The sequence below is a fragment of the Camelus ferus genome, chromosome 16 (assembly GCF_009834535.1).
Source record: "Camelus ferus isolate YT-003-E chromosome 16, BCGSAC_Cfer_1.0, whole genome shotgun sequence".
Taxonomy (NCBI): domain Eukaryota; kingdom Metazoa; phylum Chordata; class Mammalia; order Artiodactyla; family Camelidae; genus Camelus; species Camelus ferus.
In genome coordinates, this window is record NC_045711.1 from 44,467,552 (window position 1) to 44,490,307 (window position 22,756).

General features: G+C 42.9%; 1 protein-coding gene and 2 long non-coding RNA genes across 4 annotated transcripts in view; 2 read left to right on the forward strand and 1 right to left on the reverse strand.

Annotated features, from left to right (window-relative positions):
* The window catches only part of LOC116656817, a 123,516-nt gene extending 112,997 nt beyond the window's left edge, over window positions 1–10,519 (reverse strand). Inside the window, exon 1 of the long non-coding RNA XR_004311804.1 lies at window positions 10,366–10,519. This is a non-coding gene — a long non-coding RNA (uncharacterized LOC116656817). The remainder of the gene's footprint in view (window positions 1–10,365) is intronic.
* A 152-nt stretch (window positions 10,520–10,671) lies between these two features.
* LOC116656819 lies at window positions 10,672–15,087 on the forward strand. The gene is made up of 4 exons (XR_004311806.1): window positions 10,672–11,110; window positions 12,081–12,179; window positions 14,176–14,270; window positions 14,741–15,087. It is a non-coding gene; the product is annotated as an uncharacterized LOC116656819 (long non-coding RNA).
* A 2,791-nt stretch (window positions 15,088–17,878) lies between these two features.
* LOC102521236 (C-C motif chemokine 8) lies at window positions 17,879–21,542 on the forward strand. 2 transcript variants are annotated; one of them, XM_006181386.3, is made up of 3 exons: window positions 17,935–18,107; window positions 18,880–18,997; window positions 19,396–21,542. In XM_006181386.3, the coding sequence occupies exons 1-3, from the start codon at window positions 18,032–18,034 to the stop codon at window positions 19,499–19,501; spliced, it is 300 nt and encodes a 99-aa protein (XP_006181448.2). In that variant the 5' UTR covers window positions 17,935–18,031; the 3' UTR covers window positions 19,502–21,542. The 2 variants fall into 2 exon arrangements, with proteins under 2 accessions (XP_032313611.1, XP_006181448.2); XM_032457720.1 differs by lacking the exon at window positions 19,396–21,542 and having other exon boundaries at window positions 17,879–18,107; window positions 18,880–19,270.
* Window positions 21,543–22,756: the final 1,214 nt, after the last annotated feature.

A 22,756-nucleotide genomic window follows, 5' to 3' on the forward strand; every position in this document is an offset into this window, starting at 1 on the left:
AAAATTTTTTAAATACTGATCTTATGTAAACCAAGATCTCAGAGGAAGCGTAGGTGACAGCTGACTTAATAGTCAGGTGACACCTTTCAGTGAAGAAGAGGCATAAACAGGAGTCTTAAACAGTGAGGTGAGATAAAAGGAGAGGTTTCTATAGCACTAGTTCAGGATGCGCAGGAGAAGAGCAGGTGAGAAGCAGAAATCTCATCAAGAAGTAGAAATCGCGTCTGGCTGGAATTTGGTCCAGGAATAGGAAAAAAGTTTAGAGATTTTAGAATGCAAGCCTGGAGTCTTGTTTTAGAGGATCTTGAATGTCAAGAGGGACATTGGCTTCAATTCTGAAAGTGATAGGGAGACACTGAGGATCTCTGACCAGCAGGGAAGCTCAGGGCCATAATCAGAAGTATGCTTGAGGAGGAGAAAGCCGGTGGCTGTGGGCAGGATGGAGTGTGGAAGGAGGATCTGAGAGCAGGTCTCTGCAATGTCTAGGCAAGAAGTAATGGTAAGGATGGAGGAGGAGAGGTAGCTTGTAGAGGATTTACTGAAGATGTTTAGTCATGGGGACAGAAAGGAAGGCAGGGACTCAGACCAAATACCACCGGCTGGCATTCAGGTGCATGTCCACCCATTCCCCCCAATTTTCTTCCCTTTATCACTAGGCCGTTAAGGCCCAGCTATGGAGGTTTAGAAACAAGCATTTAAAGGGACAGGATCTCCTCTTCCCAGATGGTCCCCTAAGATTCCACTGTGGTGTATGAACTTGGCCTGCTCTTCTTTCAAAACCAGGACCCACTTGTATAGAAGCCAGCCTCCTCACCAAAGATAAAGACCAACTAGCAGGACTCCTGCCTGCCAGTCTTGGGGAGAGATGGTGGCTGTAGATAGCAGTGTACTCAGGGACACAGGGCGCTGGAAAGGTCCAGGCCTGGAAGGCAGGAGCTGTCAGGGCTGACTACAGAGGGGCACTGACTCCCGTGCACTTAGGCAAATCAGCTTCTCTTTCAGGGCCTCCATTTCCCTCCCCATCCAATGGGGATAACACTGTACCATAGGCAGGAAGTGAGGGAATCTGGCAAATGATCTTACAATTTCCCTCAGTTCTAGGAGCTGTGTCTCCTGGAAAACATCATCATGCGTACTGGCTGGGGAGGAGCTGGAGGGAACAGTGCTTCAAATCTGTACTCAGGGCCAGTAAGGAGCCTGGGTTACTACAAACCCACTCCTGGCTCAGCCGGTGCCCGCCTGGACACAGTAGTTTTCATCAGAGCCCCCTGTAAGGCCCCCAAAGTCCCAGGAACAATTAGCATCTTCATTCATCCTCATGCCAGGTCCAGTAGTCCTGCGTGCCTCTTCTGCCACCAACATCCCATCTCCAAACACCAATCAAGAGTGACCCCGAAACCTCCAATGGCGTGTAGGAGCACACAGTGAGTTGGACTACAAACAGCTACGATGTCACCATATGCATCAATGCTCAGAAGTCCCTCTAGCACTGGGCAAGCCCTGGGCGGAAGGCAGGAAATGGTAAGCGGCAGGAGTGGTGAGGTGGACTCTGCGTGCTCAACCGTAAATAGAATTTGCTTGCACTCCCTTCATAAAGCCATAGCTCTTCATTTTGAAGTAGTCCTTAGCCGACCTGTCCTCCCACTCCTGTCCAAAACCTCAAAGCATTGAAGGCTTTGGGGCCTCTGACAGAGGGGAGTTCCCACGGGGGACCAGGGACCAAACAGACACATGACACGTAATTGAGCATTGCCCCCCCCCACCCCAGCTCCTCTAGGCTGTGCCTCTGCACAAAACTGTCAGCCAAGCTCTCACAAATCATTTTCCTTCCATGAGACTCAGCTTACCCACCCACGAACATGCTTTGGCACTCGGTTGATGGCTTCCGAACTGGCTATGAACCGAAATCACCAGGACCACTTCCAAAAGCACAGATTTCCAGTCTTATCCCAAGATTCTGAGTCAGCATGTTGGCTGATGGGAAAGTGCCCAATTCAGGTTTTTAACCAGTTTCCCTGGGGACCCGAGGCCCAGTCTGGAGGCTCTCTGAGGTTCCTTTGTGCTGTCACATTTGGTTTGTGCCCCCTGTCTTGAATTTGAACCTCCATGGTTGTCTTTATAATGACCTGACATTTACTTGGGCCACTACTCATCTCCAGCCCCAGCTCACTATGTTGTCACCTGGGTTGCCTGCTGGAAGGCACTTCATTTCTTCCTTTTAATATCTCTTTCCATCATTTCTGATTCTGTGATCTCTGAATAAATCTGAGGCAACGCTGTGCAATGCATACCACGCTTGGGATTCCCAGCCTATTCTTCTACGTGACCCTGATGTTCCCTGGGAATCACTTAAGAAGATGGAGATCAGCATCCACTGCAGAAGCCTCATTTCTCTCCCAACACTAATTCAACCCCGTCTACTACCAACATATGACCACAGTCCTGCCCGTCCACCAGCTCCTAAGTGACAAGCACATTGTTGTGTGTGCTTTAGCTAACTGCTCACCTGGAAGCCCCCAGGAGGAGAGAAAGAAGGCAGAATGATCACCTCCCTGGGGAATGCAGTTTGGCAGCTGGCCAGAGCAGCTACAGAACGTGGGCAGGCTTGAGTTTCATTTTAACTTTCACACTAAGATTTCCCAAACCCAGATTAAACCAAAACCCAAGGAGGGAAATTGCAAAATCAAAAGGAATTGCTGATGGCAGTCTTTGAACTCACTGCACAATCTGGGTGTGGTGTCTCTCGGTGTCTGTCTGTCATACCTGGGACCTGTCTCCCATCCCTTCTGGGGTCTCAGAGCATTCTGCACTTCTGGCTCATGTGAGGGTCCGAGGACCTCATTCTTCACTGTTTCTGGGAGACTCTTTCTGTTTCTTCATCTATAGCACAGGTCCCATCTCTACCACATCTTTACCAGGAAACATGAAAACAGCTAAAGGAACACTTCCAATAGTCCACATCCTGGGTTCCTCCCTAGCATCCTCTGCTCACTGCATCCCTCTCATTATGAACATCTGTAACAGTTAACTTAATGGAGGGGGAGCACAGGTATCTCCTGGCCTAGAAATGGCCAACCTGTCACAAAACTGAGGTCATCCTTAACACTGTGCCCATGAAAGACATGAGTAAAGAACCTCATCACTATTTCTCATAGTCCAGGATCAGACCTCACTACCCCTCCGACAATTCTCTTGGGTTGACACTTGCACGGAAAGCAACTTGCCAGCCCTAATCTTGTGCACCTTGCATTTTACAGATGAGGCAGGTGGGCCTGACGAAATCTGGTCAGGTCACACAGCTGCTTAGCAGGCAAGCCAGGATTACGCCTGCTTGACCTTAATCCCTTGCACCTCTATGACCCACGTGTCCTCATAATAGACTGTTAGTCCTATTTCTGTTTCTTGCCTCCAGATGCATCTCTGTATCATGTCATCTCACTGGATGAATGAAAATGTCCTTGGCTTATTTAGCGGCCTTGCATGTGAACTGCAGCTAAATGCAAACTTGATTCCTAAACCACACTGGACCACGTGTACCGGACATGATGCAATTGGCCGGGACAGCCCCAAAGCTTAAAAAAGCTGTCATCTGGAAGGGCTTAAGTTTCCTCTTCTAAGAGGAAATCCTGAGGTCAGGGATATTTTCCATGTTCTTTAACTTCTGTATTGTTAAGAGGTGATGCTGTGTTTTCCAAAAATGGAATATACAAGAGGAAGAAGTTTTAAAGTCTCTTATAAATAAGTAAGAAAAATAAGTGAATTCTTAAGCTAAGGAGACTATCATGTAAGCCAGTCAACGTGTACATAAAAATACCAACCAATAAATATAAATTTAAGCAATGGAGTGGTTTCTATTAAAAAATTTTCTTTCTTCAGTTTTTCTGAGATATAACTGACATGCAGCACTGTATACTTTTTATTGGGGGGGGGACTAGGTTTTATTTATTTTTAATGGAGGTAAGGGGGATTGAACCCAGGCCCTCATGCTTGCTAAGCACACACTCTACCACTGAGCTATACCCTGCCCCTATTTATTTTTTAATTGAGGTAATACCTCCTTAAAATAAAGTTCAATAAAGTCAGGTTTACATACGTTTACACTCCATGTAGCCACTACTCAAATCAACATTTGTAGAACTTTTCCAAATCCCAGAAGTCTCCCTTACGCCCTTAGCAGTTAATATCCCCAAAAGGGAGCCTCTAGTCTGAATTCTGTCACTGTAGGTTAGTTTTGCCTGTATACAAGATCATACTATTATTAACAAAGCATTGTACATTTTTTTTTCTGGATGAACCATTTACTAATGAGAAGACAATTTTACCTTTTTTTTTTTTTTTTTTACAATTGAAGATACAACAGCAGAATGCATAAGCAGGCATTTTAAACTACATACAAATCATTAAACTACTTTTCGTTTCTTGTATGACCTCTACAAATAAAAAATGTCACAGGAAACATTAAAGTATTGATAAATTTACATCTAAAATTAAAGTCAAACACACATGACAGTGATTTATATGAAGAGTTAACAGAAAAAAGTGTTCCACAAAAATCATCAGCCCCTAACGTAGCAAAATTTCTATTTGTAAATAAGAACATTTGGCCCTCAGGTTTAATCACTACTAGTAAAGCAGAACCTGGTCCCACAGGTTCTACATCCATGGATTCAATCAACTACAGATCAAAATATTTGGGGAAAAAAAATTCCTGAAAGTTCCAAAAAGCAGAACTTGAATTTGCCATGCACCAACAAGCACTTACGTAGAATTAACATTGTATTAGGTGTTATAAGCAATCTAGAGATAATTTAATTACTGTCATAATTTCTAAATGGCATAAAATGTATCAGCAACACCAAATTTTCAGGTCTGTATACGTAACCTGCTAAGTTCATACAGTCAGACTCTCACTGCTCCCAATGTCAGCACAGACGTGTGGTTGGCTTTACTTAGGTGTTATAAGCAATCTAGAGATAATTTAAAGTATATGGGAGGATGTGTGTAGGTTATATGCAAACACCACACCATTTTATACAGGAGACTCAAGCATCTGCTGATGCTGGTATCTGAGGTGGGGGTCCTAGAACCAATCCTCTGCAGATACCAAGGGACAACTGTAAACAGAAATATATTACCATGCTGTCACAGCCTATAAAATATAACATCTCTAGTAATATTTGCATTAACAGAAAGATCCCACTTAAAATAAAGAATTACCAAAAATTATTTCCGGCTGCCTCTTTTGCTTTCTGAGACAGCCTACACTCTCCATAGAGTGTGTATCTCCCTGAATAAATCTACTTTCACTTAAAAAAAAATTATTTGCAATCTTGCATTTGTCAAAAGCAACAGATACAGTTTCAATTATACTAGCTGAAAATGAGCCTGCTAAAAGTAAAAATTTTGATGGCCTAATAAATTTGTAGAAAAGCAAGCCAAAGTTATATCTTATGATCAATCAAGATATCACAATTATTATTTATTGTATTATATAAAATAACAAAATACTATTCTAATGCAATTTAAAAATTTGTTGTTCGCACTATTACCCCTATTGTGTTTTGTAAGTATTTTTAAAGGATAAAGCTTTGTATTTTAGAAGCTCTAATATCACTTTTTCCTACTTTTTGAAAAAGAGGCCCCACATTTTCCTGTTATGTGGAGCCCAGGCTGGAAGACAAGGCAACAGAGAGACAGCGTTATGGCTGGAAGAGAGGCTGGGGCCAGCAACCATGCTGAGCGTTCAGAACCCCACTGAGGAAGCCATTAAAGCGAGGGGGCAGAATGAGTGAGGGCCTAGCAAGTCAGAACCTGCCGGAGTCTGCGGTCTTAACAGTCACCCTAAGACTGATTACGCACCTTCTAAACTTTGAAAGCCCCTAGTCTAGAATATTCTCTGTCACTTTACAGTGGGTCTCATTTTTCCCACAATTACTAGTGAATACAGCATGGCCTGAGAGTAAATCCCTGCCTCTTCTTCAGAATAAAGATTATTGGTTTTCTAATAGCTCTTTCTCAAAAGACTTTCTTTTCCTTTCATTTGCTAGCCAGGTTATGCTTTACCAGCAATGATTAAACAAATCTGCAGAAAGGGACGACCTGGTTTATAAACACAAAACCACAGCCCACAGTCTACTCAGCCTGAGGCATGACAGGCAGGGCTTTTAATTTTTCTTTTTCTTTTTTTTTTTGAGATTAAAACTCACAGAAAATTCAAAAAGTAATTATAGATTTTAAAAACACATGCAACATTCATATTTATAAAAGCAACACATTATTTGTGATTCAATATTATATACTGCAAAAAAATTCAAACTATTGTATTAAAACAGAAATTGAGGGCTTTTGCCACTTCCACTAGCAGTCCCTAGATAGCCACTCTTAAAAGTTTAGTATATAGCTTCTAATTCTGTTTCTATGCATATACAAGTATATGCAGAGATTTTTTATTTAGAAAACAAAAATAAAACCATATATTCTTCACTTTACCCCCTCATTTATTTTGAGCATCTTTCCACATCTGTTCAGATATTTCCATCAAAAACACTGTCACATATTAGATCCACATTTCTTCAGAGTTCCATAATACCCCACTATATAGAATACCACAATTTATTTAACCAGTTTCTTCCATCTAGACAGTCATATTATTTCAGTTCTTTGCTACAGCAAGATATATATACTACAGTTTTTCATGTGTGTGCAAGTATTTCCAGAAGCTGAATAAATGATTAGAAATAGCTGGGGTCAAAGAAAGTGTAGATTTTTAAGGCTTTTGCAACAGATTACCAAAAGTTTAGGGAACTTTTACTTTCCCCATACACCTTTTTTGCACAGCTTCAATTTCTTACCATTCAGAAAAGTATCACTAAGAGTTTTTTAAATCCAGGATATTTATAGTATACCATTTATACAAAAAAAAAAAAAAACCTATACAATGTATATTGTAAAAGCATAGGAAATAAGGTCATAATATATTCAAACTTAATAGGGACTGCTCAGGCAGGGGCACTGACTGGGGAAAGGGCAAGGAGAGAGGCTCACTCTTATTCTGGATGTTGTGTGTCGTTGATATACTTTAAAATAATACTTTCCAGTATTACTGTCATAATTTCTAAATGACATAAAATGTATCAGCAACACCAAATTTTCAGGTCAGTATACGTAACCTGCTAAGTTCATACAGTCAGACTCTCACTGCTCCCAATGTCAGCACAGACGTGTGGTTGGCTTTACTTACTTTACTCTGCTATGTATTTATTATCCTCACAAAAATGTATGATTAGGTATTTTAAGCAAAAATCAACAACTGTAATCTTTTTGGAAAAGAAATTTCAGGATATATTTAAATAATGTTCCATTTGTACAATGTCTTCAGAATAGATAACATCACTTGCATACTGTTACTAATGTACAAAAGTCCTTCCTCATTCCAGTTTGTTCACCTTCAAATGTATTTTCCAGCAAATAACCTGTTTTGAATCAGGAGATTAAACACTATTTACGACCATCTACAGAAAATATTCTCTATTAGTACTTTTGGTGAGGAATCAGTCTTATGTTGAGACCTACACAATCCATAAACATCTTTTTTACTCTAAAGGTCTAATATACTCTTTTGCTGGCAGCTTATCCAATCACCTAAACAGGACTGAATATAGATGTTCACAGTGAAGCAACCGCAATATCCAAGAACACATTTGGCAATTTCCCATCAAGTAATAAAATGTAACATTTACAGTACTATAATATGCTGACTTTGAGAAGCAGCATGGTTAAGTACAAATTTTAATAGAGCTCTGAAATGGGGGTCTGGTGACCTGAGGTCTGGACCACTCTCATCACCAATCTGTTCTGTGACCTGCCTTTGGCAAGTCACGTCTACCTCTCTGAGCCTCAGTTTCCCCATCTGTTGAATGGAAGGGAAAACACCTAGACTAGGTTCTTATTTTTCAGGGTCTCTAATTCCTAAGAGAGGCTGATAAAAGCTGTAAACTCTATTACCAAAAACATATGCTTGCACCCAAAAAACTTGTTTACAATCTCCTTCTGATATCCACTATGAACTCCCTAAGACCTCTGTACTAAAAGATCTGTTGAGGTTGTTCTGCACACTAAAACTCTATGCTGATTTTCATCAAAGAAATATATGGACTACCAAATGGTAAAATTAAGCAAAGATAATTTTGAAAGACATTACTAATTACTTTGAATCCTAAAATGTATTAAGAGCTAAAATATATACCAATCTTCTACAAATAAGATTTCCTCAGATGGATATCCACCTGACCCACAGACGAATGCTAAAATCACCTCTTTTTTTTTCAGTCCTCTAGTGCTAAGTAACTGAAGGAGATTTAACATTCTTACCTATCCCCAAATGAATTAATTTACCTGCTTCCTAGTCCTGCGACCCTACAGGTTAAGAACCACAGAGTGGTAACAGACAGAACAGTCTGAATTGGAGTGCTCACTCTACCACTTTCCTCAAAAATTTGAGTAAATTACTTGGCATCTACATGTTTCAGTCCCTTAGTCTATAAAATGAAAATAAAAGCAATAACCACCTCATAGTTACTGAGGATTAAATAAGGCAATATATGTAAAGCACTTGGCATAGTTCCTCACACACAGTAAGCACTCAATAAAATGTGAGCTACTAGTATTAGTTATAATAAAATGGAATGTAGTTTTCATACTGAGAAAATAATGCAGTAATTGCTACTCTTACACGTTTTTGGTACACATTTTTGAATAGTAAGTGGACATTTCTAAAAAGGAATTCCTATTTTTAGTAACTTTTTCTTTTTACTACTCTTCTGCTCTGGAAAAATTGAAGTATGTAAACAGATATCTATATGACATACAGTGGTGAGGTAGAGTGGAATGAGGCCCAGCTGTAGAGCCAGACAGATCTGAGTTCTAGATCTAATTCAGCCACTTAGTAATTATGCAACCTGGGCCACTTAATACCATTCTTCTCAGCTTCTCCCCTACAGGTGATAAAACTGCTTCACCAGGGAAGAGAGAAGGTCCTGGCTAGCACAAATACTAATAATATTCAGGCCAATGATGAAGGACACTTATTTTATCTTATCAACATAAGTACTAACGCAGTGTTTTGAGGGTCACATACTCTTTCCAAAGTATAATGAGATGGAGCCCCCTAGCTCCTAGAAATTTTTCAGGTATTTCAGGAAACACTATGTCAGAGATTTTTAAGCACATTATAACAAGGGGGACAGTAGCTAGTTTTTTTCTGGACGTGCAAGAATCTGAAAACATTATCAAGTCAGTTTTCTGACGAAACGATTCACTGAACTTCGCTCATAATGCAACAATTAAATACTTCTTTTGATTAGACTTCTCAGTTTCACGAGCTAACTTTCATGCGCTATTTGGTGCTGTGTGTGAAAAGAAAACTTGTTAAAAGAAACTACAAACTACGCTATAATTAGTTCAAATATTTTAAAATATGATACTAGAACACAAAACCCAAGCACCGAACCAAAAAAAAAAAAAAAAAAGGTAATGAAGCTGACTGCATCCAATTCTTAGAAACGCAGAGTCAATTCAAGTAATCAAATAAGCCTCTAACTTTCAAAAAACATCTACAAACAAGGGAGTCATAATTTATAAAAACAAAACGGAGGCAGCAAATACACACCGTCTACTTGAGTAACTGAATATGGTTAATCCTTACTTCTACTCCCTGCATGGACCGCTTTACCCTTTGACTGGAGCTCAAGGAGTAGGTAAATAACCCTACTCACCAAGCTCCTCATTGTATTGTAGTGAAAGAAAGGATTCCACGAGGACCGTAACTCAACTCTCCTCAACGGGCGCAGGGACTCGGTCCCAGACAGTTTTGTCCCAATGACCTTGGTCCCAAAGATTCCCCTTCCTCCCCTCCGCGGGTCCTTCCACGTGCGGCCAGCTGCGGTTGCCACAGCCGCGGCAGCAGGTGGGAGAAAGCGCTCGGAGACCCGAAGGCAGGCGGGGAACAAGGGCTGCTAACAGCACCCGGGCTGGGCCAGCCCTCCGCCGCAGCCGGCACCAACCCCGCAGCGGAGCGCACAAGGCCCCGACCTTGCTCCCGCCTCCCCTCGACTCCTCGCGGTGAGGGCGGCTTCACAGGCAACCCTCTTTCCCACGACCCCACATTCCGCGGCGCCGCTGGGGCGCCGGGCACCCAGGGGAGGGGACAGACCGGCCAGGGGCACGGAGGCAGGCGCACAGCCTGAGGGAGGGTCCTGCGCCACGTCACCGCCGCTGCCTCCAGCCCCGGGGCTCCCGGGACGCCCGGGACGCCCGGGACGCCCCGGCCGGTCGCCAGCCGCGGGGCACGGGGGCGTGGCCACTCACCGTCAGCACTCTGGCCGCGTTCTCCAGCGGAGCGCCCTCTTCCGGGGCCTCCAGCGCCGCCGCCATCGTCGTCTCTTTTGAATGACGCGCCACGCGCTGCATTCTGGGAGCGGGCTCCCGGGCGGCCAATCGGGCGGCCAATCGCGCGGCCTCGTACATTTTTTAAGAAAAACGCGTTTGTTTTCTATTACTGTCATAATAAAGTACGAAAAAATTAGCGGCTTAAACAACATAAATTTATCTAACAGTGCTGAATGAAGGTCAGACACAGGTCTCATCAGACTGAAATAAAGTGTTGGCCGAGCTGTGGTTTTTTTCTAGAAACTCCAGAGAACAGTTTTCTTGATCATTTGGGGGTGTTGACAGAATTCGATTCCTTTAGGTTATTAGACTGCGATCCTTGTTTGTTGATGACTGTCAGCTAAGGGCCATTCCCAGCTTCTAGAAGCCATCATAATCCTTAGGTCAGAGCCCCCTTCCTCCACCTTTAAAGCCAGCAACAGCAGGTCAAGTCTCAAACACACACACACACACACACACACACACACACACACACACACACACACCACACACACACACACACACACACAATCTCTCCTATCTCATCTCTCTGATGTAGGAGGAAAGGGTCTCCACTTTAAAGGACAGTGTGGTTAGACTGCGCCTAGCTGAATAACCCAGGCTGCTTTTCCACCTCAGAGTCTTTTCTGGAATCACATCTGCAAAGATCCCTTCACCGTGCAAGGTAACGTATTCACAGGTTCCAGCGACTGGGGAATGGACATTTGGGAGGCCTGTTACTATGCTTACCACAAATAGAAAATGTCCAGGGTAAAACTTTCTAGAAAGCAATATGGCAGTAAGTATTAAAAATGCCAACACTCCATACATTGTGATGTATTATTTCCACAACTACAGAAATAAAGACGTGGTCAGGATTATTAAAGTGGCTTTTTCATCATAACTACTAATTAAAATAATTTTAAAAGTGAAAACATAAATCATATATATACTTAACTGTTGTGAAATGCTTTAATTATGGTGTAATTATGGTAACTTTTATATGTATATATAAAATGAACCAGTATGAAGCCTTTAAAATTCAAGAAATTGAAGAATATCTAATGACTGAAGAGTGCATGACCAATGTGAAGTGAAAAAAAGCTTTAAACACCACCATGTGTGCATTATGTCCATATATGTGTATGTGTGTATATGTTTTTGTATAGGTATATATGGATATATGTGCATCTATACATAGATACACATATATATGCATAAACATACAAAAACACATATACATCCATACATATGGATACATACGGATGTAAATACACACATACACATACGAAGAGAAATGAAGAGAGAGGAAAGGAATAAAATAAAAATATAAGCCAGGTTATCAATATGTAATTAAAATTCAGGTAGGGTGACCAACCTCGATTTGCCCAGGACTCAAGGATTTCCTGGCACACTAGACTTCTAGTGCTAAAAAACAAGCGGTTTCAAGCAAAATCAGGATACTACATTTTATCATTTCCTTGAGGCATTTCTGTAATTTTGTGTTTCTTACAAAGAGCAATCAACTAAAAATCATTAGAACTCCTGCAGGTATGTTATTCTGAGCTGAGGGAAATGCCAGAGTCTGGGTCTGGGAGACATTTCAGAAGCCTCAGGAACATTCAAAAGTGTTACAAATCCTCTCACTGTTTCAGATGAGAAAGAAGTGCAGTTCCCTCCACCAAGGAAACAGACCTGCTATTCCAGGGCAGATTCCGGAAGAAGCACGGTACTCTTCCGGATGGCAGCCCCAGGTAAGCAAACAAGACTCTCCTCTGATTCTTTGTAATAAGAGGGACCCGGGAGATTGGAATCGGAAAAGCAATCAATTAAAAACCATCAAGCTGAAACTGAACACTCGGGAGCTGTACTTTGCAATAACAGTTTCTTATTGAAGGTCCCGAGCGTGGGAACGCAGCCGGCGCTGCTGATGCAGTGGAGTGAGCAAGCACGCGACTGCGGAGGCGCTGACTCCGCGGCGGCGCGTTGCTAAGCGCCCGCGCTGGCGGATGCCTAGAGGGAGGTGTTCCACATTTTTCAATTAGCTCCTGTGAGGGAATACATTAGTGTTTATTATACCGACCTAAAGTTTCTCCAGTTGACTTAATGTTCTGCATTTGTATCTTTAGAAATGTAGAATAAAAACCAGTTGTTATTTTTGACATAAAAATAATAAAGCAGGTTTGTTTAAGAGTGCTATAGAGTATAGTACGTATTATTGAATCAGGTAAACGACTCCAATTTTTTAAAAACACTGAGAGAAACAAAACAGTGACTGTTTGGTACGTGACATGGAACATTTAACAGCACAATGATGCCTTTACAGTGCTTTCAGGTGCTAATCCTCGAAGCTCTTAGCTTTCATAAGCCTGATTGTGATCTTCATAAATAATGAAATCAAAATAGTGCTTGAGGACCAGTTAACGCCTGTGTCCATTAAGCGCTTCATCATAATTTCCCACTTAACTGAGTTGCTGTGGGTACCTTGGAGGGGCAATCAGTAGTGTAGTTCCCTGAAATTTAGATAAAAATCAGTTGGGGGAAGGGGGGAACAAAAACAATTGATCATAATACAATTTAAAATGAATATGAAACCATTTAGACTCACGACTCTGCCTCAAGTTAAATTTTTTTTTTAATTTTTTAAGGAGTAGACTGTTTTGAATGTGAAATATTAGGAATAAATAGTTTAGTTTGTTTATTTAGTTTAACTTGATGTCACATAACACAGTTACTTCTTTACAATAGTAAAGAAGTTTAATAGTTACCAAACTGATGTGGATAACAGAGAAGGTGTGGTGACTAGAGATATTCACTGGTATTTCCAGTGCTTATTCCTCTGTCTGTCCCATGGGCAGATTGTACTTCCACGCCATCTTGAAGACAGGCACGCAGTATGACCCACTTTGTGTTCCTCTTAAAGGCTTCTGCCTTTAAGAGCTAGTATGAGAATCTCCATGTCCCTCTGACTTGTCACAGTGACCAAGGGTATTCCTGTTTGATAAAGACCCCAACAGCCCAAATGAAGAAAGACAACAGCAGAACCAGAACCCTCAGTTATTAGTTAGGAAACTATTGGAGTTGGATGAGGCAACCCATGTGATGCTGTGCCATGCTGTACCACACTGTTCCATGTGTTACACTTGAAACCAGGGCAAGAGCCTGGCCTGGACAGCTAGAGACCTGGGAGCTCTGTTCTGTGACATGTATGACATATCAATACTTTGTCATATTCTTTGGCTGCTCCATCAATAAAGTTGAGATAGCATGTGCATCAGGAGATATGGAAATCCAACAGACAAACTCCATTTCACATCTCTTGAAGCTTTGGCCAGCAGAGACAGAGTAGGGTGAGGCAGTGCCTAGGATCCACACTACCAAGCCAGCCAAAAACATAGGGTCAGGGCAACTTCTATCCATATCCCAGTGGCACCCCCGAAGCCCCAGGAGCAACTGAACAGCTTGCTGCCATCAAAGTTCCAATTGATTCCATGGAGTTATTATAAAGCACAATAATAGACATTATGGGTAGTTTATTGAGCCTCAAAAGGTCCTCTGTGCTGAGCAGTTATTAGGCACTGAGTGGATATAGGTGATGGAAGGGCTCTGTGGAGTGAACTACATATTCCCAAGTCCAAATAGATTCTATTCATGCTCCTCTTGTTAAGACCTATGAAGTCATTCAAATAATTTTATATGTATATTCCAGCTGAATCCACAATTGCCGATCTCTGGTCCATGAACCTACAGAAACAAGACATTGGAGATTCTGGGGCCTCTATTAGAATGACGACTCTGCCTGTCTCAGCGACCAAACTGGGAGACCCAGTGTGTAACTGGGCATGGTGAGTTCTGCTCTGGGGTCTTTACTAAAATGTCAGATTGACTCTAAGTAAATCATTTTACCACCCTGGGCCTCAGTTTCCATATCTGTAATGAAGCATTTGAACTAGGTTAATGGCTCCCAAATTGGCCATGGCTAAAAGTCACTGGGGGTGGGTATAGCTCAGTGGTAGAGCGTATGCTTAGCATGCATGAGGGCCTGGGTTCAATCACCAATACCTCCACCAAAAATAAATAAATAAATAAAGTCACCTGAAACACTTCAAAAACAGAGACTTCAAGGCAGGATCTTCAAAGACCCTGAGTCAGTATGTGGGAGTGGGGGAAGGCATCCCTTCCGTATTGTAAATCCTTGCCCAGGGCATTCTAGTAGGACAGGCAGATCTGGGGGATCCTGGGCACCTCACTGTGTTTTTCTGCCTGGTTTCTTGTCTTCTAACTTGGAACTGAATGATGGCTTTTGTTTTGACAGGCCCACTCACCAGCCCTCGGCTTGTCACAGAGTAGTTGTACACCCTACGACAAATCATTTCACTTCTAAAATGGATTCTCTCAATTGTAAAGGGAAAGGGTTGAATCAATTAAATGCAGATGTCTCTTCTAACTCATTCTATAATTTTGTGATCACTGAGGACGCTTGGGACAGAGAAATGAAAATGAGAAAAGAAAGCAGAAGTCCTGATTCCCAGGATGCTGTCCATTCTCGTTAGCTTCCCTGAGACCCACATCAGAATCCAGATCTATTTCCACAGCAGGGGACCCATTTCTGGCCCTCTATTCACAGAGGCTGTTTCTGACCTCAGGCATCCCTTCACAGCCCCCTGAGCCATGGGTGAGTTGTCAAAACTGCTTGAGGAAACTGGGAAGACGCTGAGAAAAAGGAGAAGGCAGAATAACCACTTCCCTGAAAAGACACAGCCAAGGCTGCTGGAAAGAACAGATGCTGAATTTGCAGGCCTTAAAGTTTCGTTTTAACTTTTTATGTCAGACTTTCTTGAATGAGTTTCAAAACAAAACAAGAGAGGGAAATTGCGTAATCAAAGTGACTTACCGCTTGCGATCTCTGAGCTCCCTGTAGAACTAAGACCCTTGGAGTGTCAGCCCTGGGGTCTGACCCCCATCCGCCCTGAGGCCCCACAACATTCCACTCCTCTGGTTCATGGCAGGATCCCAGGATCTCACTTCTCCTCTGCTTCTGGGAGACTCTTTTTCTTGATTCATCTACAACACAGTCATTTTTGGAGGCCTATCCCTACCAGATATCTTTGGAAGTAATTTTAGGGAGAGCTTGTACAGGAGACCAAGAACCACACTCTGGGTCCCTTCCTAGTGAGTTCTTGACACGACATCCCCCTCATTTGACTACTGATGACAGCTAGCTTATTTATCGCTTATCATATGCTGCTCAACCTGCAAAGCAGGTTGTGGGTATCAGATAGTTTAATATTAACAATAAACTTCCATTGCCACATAAGAAAGTAAAGAATAGGTAAGGAATTTGAAGTCTAAAGAAGTTATATAACTTGTGCCTTCTCTGACACTAGATTTTAACTAGTGTTCCTAGTATCCAACTCCAGACTTTTTCTATGTCTGTGAGTCTCTTTCTGTTGTTCCCTTCATTTGACTAACTCTCCCTGATTCCCAATAACTATGATTTTTTGCTACTATTTTTGTCATCAGCTTATAGATGCACTTTCCATATGAAGGCAGCTCAGAGGACAAATTAATGAAGCCTGGAGGGTATTCTGTAAGACAGGGAGTTTATTTCTGAATGAAAAATGTATGCAAACATCTTCTTAGCCAACACACCCTCACAGAGATCAGTGCTACATGGTATACCTGGCAGGGGGACTGTCTGGAAGGGAAACAGAAGAAATCCCAATGACACCGATTTGTCTCACATTCTGCAAATTCTTTACTCTTACAAGTTCACACAGTATTTGCAATAAATGGAAAATATATGAGGCAAATGCTCAAAAATCTTTTCTGAATCAATATGAAAAATAAAAGGCCATCTGATATAAAAACATGAATATATTAATCACAAGAAAAAATCAATTAACACATACATTAAGAGACAAATAAATTAACATGCAAGCAAAATAGTGTGTACTTTTTTCTTATTACTTTATGTTGGAGTTTAATTTATATACAAGAGTGCAGAAATTTTAAGCGTACAATCTCATGAATTTTAAGTTTGTAGACGACTGTTTACCATTCTGATTAAGATAAAGAACATTTCTGCATCTAAAAAGGCTCCCTCATGACTTCACTACCACAAAGGAAACCAGCTATTCTATGGCTTAGTTTTACCTTTTAACGAGACAAATATCTTCTTCTTAGCAATTGTCAAATACTTTTAAGATTAATAAACTCACATTTTAATGAAGATGCAAATATTCCTGCAATGTAATAATGCTATAATTTGATTAAGAACCTTAATAATATCCCCACATTTTGATTTATTAATCCCTTAGCTATGGAACTGAATGGAGACATTTATGATAATGTTACATCAGCATTCTCATAATTATTGTTTATGATTGTGAAAAATGGAAATTAAATAATTCCCAACTATAGAGAAACGCTTAAATTAACTATGGTGACTTTATATATGGACCCCTGTGGACTTTTTAACACCCAAGATTATTGGAGAATATTGAATGACTTTGTGGAAAGTCTGGAAATGCTCATTGAAAAGGTATATCATGATATGCAAACCTGGGTTTGATGATGAGATTTTAGATATAATAACCAAAAGCAAAATCTATGAAAGGAAAAATTGGTAAATCGGACTTCATTAAAATTTAAAAATTTTAATTTAAAATTTAAAATTCTGCTCTGTGAAAGACGTTGTTAAGAAAATAAGCTATAGCCTGTGGAGAAAATATTTGCAATGCATAAATCTAGTAAAGGACTTGAATGAAAAATATACAAAGAACTTTTTAAAGTCAGTTGTTGGAAAACAACCCAATTTTTTAAAAGGGCAAAAGATTTGACACCAAAAGCAAAGGCGACAAAAGCAAAACTAAATATGTAAGACTATATCAAACTAAAAAGCTTTTGCTCAGCAAAGGAAACCATCAACAAAATGAAAAATAACCAATGGAATGGGAGAAAAATTTTGCAAACCACAAGGCTGCTCAGTTCTTAGGCTCCATGACAGAACATTCCAGGACATTAAGATGTGAAGATTCCTGGATGCTGCCTACCATTCGGCCAAGGGTTCATCGAGATGCTTGTGTGAGGTTCTAAAGGAGCCTGCCTAGTTTAGGCTGGCAGGGACCTGAGTCTGATAAAGAGCTCAAGCAAAGCCTTAGGGCTTCCTGGGTCCTAGGGAGGGTCAGACCCTTGATTCTCTTCACTCCATAGGGAAGGACTGCGGCTCCCACTCTTCCTTTCTGACAGATCGTTTTCCATTTCAAGGAAATCAAAGCTCTTAACAGTCCAGTGAGGTCACTTTCCACACTTTGCTGGGTATAACCACATACCCTTCCACCTCTGCTCCACGTTGTCTAAACAAATGATGGAAACTATACCACTTCCTCCTTCTGATGTTCGGAAATCACCACCAGGATCTGGTGCCAACTCAGCACATTCAAGGTCTTGTTTCATCCTTCCTTAAACACTGATCCCGCCCATGCGCTCTGCTCCTGATAAAAGGCAGGCAGAAGCAGCCAGAGTAGCCAGAGTTGCAGAGAGACTGAGACCAACTCAGAAACTTCCAACTCTCGCGCTGAAGCTCCCGTGCTCACCCTCCAACATGAAGCTCTCGGCATCTCTTCTGTGCCTGTTGCTCACATCAGCCACCTTCAGCACCCAGGTGCTTGCTCAGCCAGGTAAGGCTCCTCTCTTCTTACATCTTAACATGAGTCATCCCATGCCTGCTGCATAGCCTATATGACAAAGATGGAGAAAGTGAAACCAAGAGGGAAACTGAGGACAGCCAGCGTGTCACAGCTAGTCAGAGGCAGAACCAGAACCAGAAGCCCAGGTCACTGAGGCCAGTCTCTGATTTTTCCCGGCACCAAATTTGGGACACTCAGTGCAGCCACTACCATAACAATCCTCACCTTGTTTGGGGATGTGACACAGAAGGAAGGACCATTTCTCATTGTGGATGCAAAGGATATTTCAGGCAGTGGTGGACAGGAGGCAACTCTTGCTTGAGGTTTCAAATTTTAGATTATGGTCCAGTGTAGCATCCAGAATGAGAGCTGTGTAAGGAGGATAAGGACCCAGAGGCATCTCAGCATGTGACACAGGTTGGCTCGAAGCCCATGGGGACAACTATCTGGGAAGCGAAGTCTTGGAACTTACCCTCTCAGGGTCAGGGATTTTGGATCAGTAGATCCCCTGCAAGGATTAATCTTGTTACTCAAGATTTCTCCATTTGCAGTTGACAATGAGGTACCCCATAGTTCATTAGAGGAAATAGACTCATTGGTAACATTTTACCTGAGGGATCCGGACTAAAGCACCAAACTTGGGAGTAGCGGGTCCTACCTAGAGCTTGTGTATTTGCTTGGTTTTCTACCTTTCTCCTCCTTCTCTTATAAATGTGTGCTTATGATGCATCATAACTCTCATTCTTTGCAAAATGTTTTTCAGATTCGGTTTCCATCCCAATCACCTGCTGCTTTACAGTGATCAATGGGAAGATCCCCTTCAAGAATTTGGACAGCTACACAAGAATCACCAACAGCCAGTGTCCCCGGGAAGCTGTGATGTGAGTGGATCATGCCCTGGCCCCGCAGCCAAAAGTTCTATCTGAGTTCTGCACATCCCTATGAGTCAGATAAATATACTAGCTAATCCAAAGGGCCCTTTGCCCCATAAACAAAGCCCACAAGAAGAAATTCGCACTCACTCCAGGCTCCTCTTCTAGGAGCTTTGTCAGATCATCCAAGTACCTTCAGCCGGGAGCCTGGAGGGCTTCCCCTGGGACAGTAACAGAACTTCTTTTCTGGAAGAGAGGCCTCTTCCTTCCATTTCCCCTTCCTCCTTCTCCAATCCTGGCTCCTCACCCAGGGAGCAAAGGCTAATTAGGTTAAGGGGCCAACAGGCCACACTCCTGGGCAAAATCCTCAAGACACTTCATCTAACTGTGCCCTCTTTCTCCCACAGCTTCACGACCAAACTGGGCAAGGAGGTCTGTGCTGATCCCAAGCAAAAGTGGGTCCAGACTTCCATGAAGCTCTTGGACCAAAAGTCCAAAATCCTGAAGCCTTGAACCTTCATACCTGGACTGAAAGCCCATCGCTGCCTTAGGAAAACCTTATTTATTTCCCTCCAAACTTCCCCGGGTGCAGAGTGATATTATTTTATTAGAATGTCTGAAAAGAGGCTCTTTGTTCAGTAATTTAAAACACAGTGTGTCTTCAACAATATTTAATTATATTTAAGTTATGGACATTTTATCTACCATAAATCCTAATGAATGTAAAGCCGAGCAGTCTCGTGACGGGTTTCTTTTCTGTGAGCTCCATCAAAGTCACGGCAAGACGGCATTGCTCTCCCTCCCCCCTGCCTGTAGTACTGTGAGCTCCTTCCACTGAGCACTAGAGTGAAACATCTCTGTATTCTTAGGAAATCAGTGCTCTTGTAAGTTAAATGTGTGCTATGTAGTATTGTGGTTAATATTAATGTTATTAAATGACTGTCGAATTTTCAGTGAAAAAAATACACATAATTTTAAATTATTTGGTCTTGTTTTTCATGGGGTAACACTTAGCTGGGAAGGAGGGAAATGGCAGCAATGGGGGACACTTTGGGGTGTGAAGGTCATCCTCTAAGAAGTCCTTTAGACTCAACTGAGGATGAGGAAGAACCTAGAAGGACTGGACCAGGTTGTTCCAGTCCTGTGTCTCCAGTCCCTATCATCACCTGCCCTTATTTATAGACTCTAGACTCCCATTTCTTTCCTCACCACTCATATCTTTGCCCAGTCTCTCTCTTGATCTCTTGCAACAGTCGTCAGATTCCTCTCCATAACCCCAGGTTTTCTCCATCGAATCAATTCTCCAACCCAGAGTTATATCCCAGGAATGAAACCAAATCTAAGAGGAAACTAGATGGTCTATAACCTAGAGGTCCACTTAAGGACACTGGAGATGAGTCTTCAACGGGATGGGTCTTGAGAGATTGGAATGTGATGGGAAATGAAAGGGTTCTTCAGAGCAGGTACAGGAGGGAGATGAGGCAAATGGACCAGAGGAAGGAATCCCATCTGGCTGGGCTCTGGGAAGACCAAGAAGTTGGGGTTTTAGAAGTACAGGCTGGAACCAGATTGTAGGGGCTCTTGAATCAGCAGGTAATAGAGATGCACAGAAAGTTTTGAAATAGGAGTAAAGGAAAGTGTCACATTCAGAGGTGAGCATCAGGAAGAATAACCTAGCATCAGTACCGGATGGAGTGTGCAAGGGCAGGCCTGAGAGCAGGCTGCTGCCCGGGTGCAGCAGAAATGACGGTGACATAAATGGTGCAGGGTGGTAGTGGGGATGAAGTTCAGAAAAATGGGCCAGACGGTGATGTCTTACACATTGTAGAAGAAAGAGAGTAACTGACCGGGACACAGACTCTTCTCTTATAATCTTGCAAAGCAACTATTTAGAGGCCTGGCTCCCCTGAGACACAGAACGAATTTAGCTCATTCATTATACCCTCAACCCCCTCCCAAGAAGTTTAAGTTACAGACGTTTTGCAAACATCTAATTTTATTAGAAACTGCTGAACAGTTTTCTAAACTTCCTACTGGCAATGTGTAAGAGCTTTATTTTCTCACCAACACTGCTCCCTAAATGGGCTGAACCTCACACCCTGGTGGTGACTTTGGCAGATGCCAGGCCATCTTCTCCGAGGGCATGGCAAGAACAATGGCTACCTCCAGAAGTCCCTCCTTTGCACACTCCTCCTGTCACCAGATCGGCTCCCCCACCTGCAGCAGGTGGACCTAGCAGATTTCAGAGTCCAGTGAGCCATCCCTTGGAGAAAACCCTCTGGCGATTCACCTAACCCCGCCAGCACACCTTCATCCGCAGCTTCAGAACCAAACTGGTGAAGGACATGGGTGCCAACCCAAAGGAGACATGGGTCCAGAGTTACGTGAAACACCTGGACCAAAAACTTCTCATCCTGAAGACTTGAACTCTTCTGGCTGCACTAAGTCAAACCAGAGGATGGGCAATGGCTCTTTTTCCCCAGGCTTCCTGTCTTGACCCTGGACTCATTGGAATGTAGTTTTCAAAGAGGGTGCTTTATGTTTTCCTATGCAAAATGAACTAGTTCTTCAGTAATGTTTAGTATAATTGAACTGTGGCTGGTTGTGGGTTTATTTTGAATATTGGCCATCTCTTTTTTTAAAGCAAGGCCTGGAGCCAGTTGGTTCTTGTCAGGAGTCCCAGTTTCTTCAGTTGGCTGCAGTCAGCGGGTACGCCCACGTGGTGGTGAGCTTGACTGTAAGAGCCACGGGGATGAAGGGCTACTGCAATCTAGGGAGGACAGTGCCTCGTGAATGTGAGCTGTAGCTAAATATGTTACTACAGAAAGATTAATGCAATCGTAGAATTGCCTACTTTTTGCAGAAAATACATTTTTGTTTAAAATCTCTAACAGTGGTGTCTTCTTCATGGATAACTTCCAACCGGCAGGGGGCGCTCCGAGGCACCAGTGCACAGCAGAGGGGATGTAGCAGATGTAGCGGATGTAGCCAGGCTCTGGCTTTGCAGCGATCCTGCGCTCCTCTGAGTGCAAGGGAGGGCCTGGCTCACCAGTCCAGGATATTCTAGAGCAATGGCTCCAGTCCCCAGCATCAGCTTCTAACGGGCCTCCCTGCCCCCGTGCCTCCTGGCTCCGAGGAGTCCTCCACCCTGGAGTATCACAGCTATTAAGTGCCCCAGACCCCTGGGGGGAAAATCGAGTGACCCAGACCTAGCTGGCATTGGACCTGACAGCGAAGGTGGGACGTGGACAGAATAGACCTTGGAGGATGGTGTAGCAGGGTCACAGCAAAGACTCTTCTAGAGGAGATGCAGGGAGTATCCCCTGAAGAGTCAGAATTACGGTTCCAGAATGGAAAAGTCAGAGACATTTGGAAAGGAAGGTTGAGGCGTGGTTACGGAAGAACTGGACTGTCACGGTGGGAGTTTAGAGTCAGTTCTGAAGGCCTGGGAGCAACGGGGAGGGCAGGGGGCGCCAGGAAGGGTGGCCTGCGGCTGAGGGTAGGACGCTGCTGGCAAGGGACGCTGAAAGCATCCTACTGCGATGGTCCAGGCGAGGGGGAGCCAGGGGAAGAAGGGCAGCCATGGGGGCGGAGGGAGGAGGTGGCTTAAGCGGAACGAGCCAGATGCTTGACGTGTTGAATGCTGGATAAAGAGGGAGAAGCCCTGCGACACAGGACACAAAGCCTTCTCCCCTAAAGCCACCAATCCCGAGACCCAGAATTCACTTCCCTCCCTTGCTAGTCTCCCTAGAGTCGCACATCACCGAG